The sequence below is a fragment of the Elephantulus edwardii genome, unplaced genomic scaffold, assembly GCF_000299155.1.
Source record: "Elephantulus edwardii isolate Elephantulus edwardi_28Jun2011 unplaced genomic scaffold, EleEdw1.0 scaffold00022, whole genome shotgun sequence".
Classification (NCBI taxonomy): Eukaryota; Metazoa; Chordata; class Mammalia; order Macroscelidea; family Macroscelididae; genus Elephantulus; species Elephantulus edwardii.
In genome coordinates this window covers 16144049-16149703 of record NW_006399772.1, presented here as the reverse complement: position 1 = coordinate 16149703, position 5655 = coordinate 16144049, and the positions used below count along the sequence as shown (strand labels likewise).

The window sequence follows — 5655 nt, the reverse complement described above, 5'->3', positions numbered from 1 at the left end:
AGGGGAAGGCACTCAATGAGGTGGATTGATTCAGTGACTGGGGTAATCGGGATGGGTGTGTTGGAGACAGGGTAATTGGCACAGGACAGAGCAGAGTTTAAGGCTGTTGTACGTAGAGTTGCTATGAGTTGCGAGCTACTCGATGGCACACGACGACAACAACAACAACAACAACAACAACAACAACATGTATCTTTTGCTCTTTTTTTTTAAGTATTTGTCTTAATCATATTATGTAATTTATAAACTGATGAATTCTAACACTTAATTCTTGACTCCCAAGCCTGAGACCTAATAAATAGTTCTCTTTTCCTGCCCAATTACCTACCAATAATCCAGAACTTAAGCAGCTGAACAGAAGATTTCAAAGGGTAGCATGAGAAGACAGATCCAAGTATTATAATGGAACATGTGAAGAGCTGGAGTAAAAAAATAACTTAAAGGCCTAACTCCCTGGTCTTTTTTAAGCTGAAGGAACTGAAGGACAAATTCAAGTCTCTAGTTGCAATGTTTAAGGATGCTTTGGGCAGAATATTAAATGATCCAGGAAAAAGCAAAGAAGATGGAAGGAGTATACAGAGTCACTGTAACAAAAGGAACTGGCTGACACAGAAGAAGTTCATGAACAATGTGATCAAGAGCCTATGGTGATGAAGGAGAAAGTTCAAGCTGCTCTAAAGGAATTGGCAAAGAACAAGGCCCCAGGAATTGATGGCATACCAGTTGACATATTTCAACAAACAGATGCTGCCTGGATGCGCTTCCTAAATTTTGCCAAGAAACATGGAGGGTAATCAATCACCTGGCCAATTGACTGGTAAAGATCCATATCTGTTCCCATTCCAGAAAAAAGTGACTGACAGGGTGCAGAAATCACCAAACTATATCATTAATATCACATGTAAGCAGGATCCTGCTGAAGATGATACAAAAAAGACAGTACACATCAGTAGAGAACTGTCAGGTGTGCAGGCTAGGTTTAGAAGAGATTGTGGTACTAGGGATATTATAGCTAATGTTAGATAGATCTTGGCTGAAAGAAGAGAGTACCAGAGGAATGTATATCTGTATTTCATTGAGTATGCAAAAACATTTGACTTTGTGGATCAAGATAAACTGTGGCTGACCCTGATAAGAATGGAAATTCCAGAACACTTGATTACTCTTATGTAAAACCTATACTTGGACCAGGAGGTAATGGCCAAAACAGAGCAAGAAATCACTGCATGGTTAAAAATCAGAAAAGGTGGATGCCAGGGTTGCATCCTATCTCCAAATCTTTTCAATCTATATGTGGAACAGATCATCAGGGAGGCTGGGCTCTATGAGAAGGAATGTGTTATCAGGATTGAAAGAAGACTTATCAACAACTTGCAATACGCAGTTGACACAACCCTGTTTGCTGAAGCTGAAGGAGATCTGAGGCATTTGTTGCAGAAGGTCAAGGACTGCAGCCTTTAATATGGACTGAAGCTCAACATCAAGAAAAAAAGATTCTCACCACTGAGCCAATTGGCAGCATCATGATAGATGTTGAAGAGACTGAGATTGTTAACACCTTCAGGTTGCTTGGCTCCACAAGCAACACTTTAGTACTAGCAGTGAGGAAATTAAAAGAATTGCACTGAGAAAAACTGCTGTCAGGGACATCTCCAGAGTACTGAAGAGCAATGATGTCAATCTGGACACCAAGGTGCACCTGATCCAGGCCTTAGTCTTTGCAATTACTTGCTATGCATCAGAAAGCTGGACAATGACTAAGGATAATAGAAGGAGAACTGATGCCTTTGAGCTGTGGTGCTGGAGAAGGGTATTGAATATACCATGGACTGCTAGGAGAACAAACAAGTTTGTCCTGGAGAGGGTGAGATAAGGGTGCTCCTTTGTTACAAGGATTCTGAAGCTCCACATGACATACTTTCGGTATGTTGCAAGGAGGGAGCAGTCCTTGGAGAAGGACATCATGCTTGGTCAGGCAGAGGGACAGCGCAAGAGACAAAAAACCTGGATGAGATGGAGTGTCTCAGTGACTGGGGTAATGGGGGTAGGTGTGTCAGGAAATAAGGTTGGCTCATGATAGAGCAGTGTTCAGAGCTATTGTATGTAGGGACACATGTGTTGTAAGTGACTCAATGGCACTTAACAGTAACAATAACATACCAATAATAAGACATAGGTGATAAAATATAGAGATTGAGAAGCACAAAGGTAGAGTTACTCAACAGGTATTAGCACAAAAGAGAAAATCTCGGATCTGATTTAAACGCTCTTCACTTGAGGAGCAGATGAGAAAGCCTAACTAAATACTCACCATGACTCAGTCACCCTGGTGGTTGCTGCTGTCGCTGAGTACCAGTGAGGTGGAACTAACCTCCAGCTGACCGTTCAGTGGGTTTTCAGAGGCAGTAAGTCACATGGGAGGAGACTGTCCATCTTTCTCCCGTGCAGAAGCTGGTGGATTCTAACTAACTGCAGCACCACTTCTTACCCCTAAGACACCACAGCTCCTTATCGGTGGTAGATGGATCGTATTTTTTTCTCAAACTCTTGAGCAGAATTTCCATTTAAATGGTACAACATAGTAAAAGAGTAACTTCACACCAAAGACAAGCTGAGCGATAAAAGAACAGTCCACTTAACAGCCCTTAAGTGGTAATTTCAATCAGAAAACAACCTGAAGATCTTGAAGAAGTGTCTAAAACAAGCAAAATCAGCATATCTGACTACATATAACAGAGTGTCTTAAAAGATGAAGAGAGGTCTCTTCTGATCTCAGGTCAGAAGAGAATGTTCCTAGATGGCAAGCCCTACGAAGCTCTGGTGGCACAGTGGGTAAAACACTCAGTTGCAGCCCAAAAGGTTAGATGTTTGCACCAACCCGTCACTTCACAGGGAAGGATGTGGCACGGTGCTCCTGCCCTGATGTACTGCTCTGGATACCCCGTGGGGCAGGTCTTCTCTGTCCTGCAGAATAACTATGAGTTGGAAGCAATTTGATGATAGTGAGTTTGGTTCAAGTGTGATTCCCCCCTTGCCTACTCTAGTCCACCTCTGTTCTTTGACCAGTCAGTTCTCAAGTCTATAAAAAATAGCAATGCTGAGTGAAATAAGGGACCATAAAACAGAAGGCACAGAGCAAAGATTTCTTATTGGTGTCAGGCAGTTTAGAAGGCATGAAAGTAGAGGTAAAGGCTAGGGAGCAGGTTATATTATTCCTGTGCGGATTCTTGCTTTTCCACTTTAAAAAGAACCTGTCTTTCAAAAGTTTAGGTTATTTAGAACCTAGAATGAGCTTTCCTCAAAAACTGAATTTTAATGCAAATAATAATTAGATTTTCAGATCAGCAGAAAGGCCTATTGAAAACTCAAGTTATAAACTTGAGGAAACGAAAATTTCACATATATACCATTTGTTCCAAAATAGCTTGCCTCCGGAAAAATCTATGAACTTGGAGAAACGATGTAAGTTACACAAGTGTTCATATCTTTCATTCATTGGGTCACGGGGAGACTACTATGACTTGATGGCACTTAACAACAACAACAAGTATAGGTAATATTTTGTCTATAATTTACTGGGTACATACTATGTCTCAGGAATTAGCAGGTACAATAAATATCTTTTTTTAAAATAAAAGCCTCAGCAACATTATGAGAGCTAGCGTTACTCCTATCTTACAGACAAGGAAACGGATGCTCAGTAATTTGCTAGTCAGTTTGAAAGGTGTCAAGTGTGCTAAGTTTTGTTTGTAGAACCCATTATAAGAAATGACCTGCTAGGAATGATGTCCTAAATATGGAGCGTCATTGCAGGGATATTATAATGTCTGGCTGTGCTAACGCTTTATAGGGTTATCAGCACTGAATACCTCAAAATGCAACCAAATTAGAAATGCCAAAATGCACAGTTTCTGTAACCACACCATGCCAGTGGCCACCATCAGGTTTGTTCTACAGGAAAGTGCTTTCCAGGTTCCCATCGGTAATGACATGTGCACAATTCTCTCTGGGAAATTAGGAGTGTCTATGTACCTACACTGTTGAACTTGACTGTGAGGAGGCCACACTCTAAGGCAGATGGTTTTCAGCTGGAGTCTAGCTCTTCAGGCCAAGGCTGTATGGGTCAGGCTCCACACAAAAAGAACTTTTCCACATATACATGCCTAATTTGGGCTGATTCTCACCTCTACTTTCCACATCTCTTCCCTGAGTCTCTCACTGTCACTGATATCAATAACTCCTTACTCGATACCCATGCTTGATGAATAATTCAATTTTGTCTGGTTTTCCATCTCATTACAGCACTTAAACCAAGACCTCTTTGAGCATTATCATTTCGTCCTCCAAGGCTCTGAGGATTCTATTCTCAAACACTGCCCTTTGTTATTAATCCTGCTCTAAGATCACTGGAAAGACCCGCTCAGCTGGAGAACGCTTTTGTTCTGAAACATGAAGAGAACGTCAAACTGAAAGAGATCTTTCCATGTCACCAATCCCCTGGAACACGGCAAAGGGAATGTTATCTCCTCCACCACAAATTGCTCCATATGGGCGCTCTGTTGGCATAGACCAAAGGGAGCCCCACGGCTAATCTTAAAGTAGTGCTTCTCGGGTGGTTCAAACACACCAGCAGCTCCACAAGGCAAAGAGGCACTATCTTCCAGCCGCCCGAAAACCCACGGAGGGTCAGCTATGAATCAGTTATAACGTGATGACAGTGAGGGGTTTCTCTGAGAGAGAAATTGCTGTTTCTAGAATTTAGTGGAACTAGGTCAGTATGTGACAATCTCAAATAAAACTTACACAATCAAGAAGGCAAATGAATGGAAAGATAACAGAGCCAAGACTACAGAGAAATCTGAAAAAACAAGAAATACTTTCACATTTGTGTATAGGAATGGCTTGAGAGAGATATATCTCTTCACTCCTTTAAGGAATTACAATTTTAATTCTTTCATGAGAATAAAGGAAAAGGCATTTACCTTTGGAAATCAGCAACCAACTTTACATCAGCTATGACAATCTTATGCTCAATAATCATGTGCTTCAGAAGTTTGTCTTGTTCAGCCACAGGAAAGTGTTCTTCACAGAAAATACAAGGCACAGATGGAGAACCTTCTAAAGTGGTGGCGCCACCTGGACTTTCTGGCAGGGACAGTGGTTCTAGGATGCAGTCCTTTCTGTCTGGAAGAGAAAAAAAAACCAACAACAGAGAAGCTGAAACCAATTATTGAGAAAGATGATTTCTTACCTCCTAAAAATATTTACATTTCTCCCCAAAGAAAAAAAGAGCAGGATCCTTAATTATTATCTTAAACAGCTTCCATAACCCAGAGGCAGAGAGTATATACAAAGCAGCTCAAACTCCTTTTGCTCACTTGAGTGGGAGAATCTATTTGTCCGGGCAGCTCTTCAAGCCTTCTTGGATCCTGGCCAAAGGCAGCATGTCCAGAGGTACGAGGACAGGGAGGGCTGCAGCACACCAGGTGAGGGTTTCTTAGGGCGGCTGTCATACTAAGGGAGGTAAATGGTATATTTTGATGTGTCTTTAAGCTGCTTCTCACAGCATCTGCAACCTTGTCCCATTTCTGGTTGTCCTGTGTAAGGCAGGCATCTCTCACGCTGGAATGACCCAGTATGTCCTGACGGGCCAGG

The 5655-nt window shown here is 41.7% G+C and overlaps 1 protein-coding gene across 1 annotated transcript in view; it reads right to left on the bottom strand.

The window, feature by feature from the left end:
- ZNF277 (zinc finger protein 277) overlaps nt 1-5178 on the bottom strand; it is a 60172-nt gene extending 54994 nt beyond the window's left edge. The window contains exon 1 of the mRNA XM_006882644.1: nt 4983-5178. Within this exon, the coding sequence (XP_006882706.1) occupies nt 4983-5041 (59 nt within the window). The 5' untranslated portion in view covers nt 5042-5178. The remainder of the gene's footprint in view (nt 1-4982) is intronic.
- Nucleotides 5179-5655: the final 477 nt, after the last annotated feature.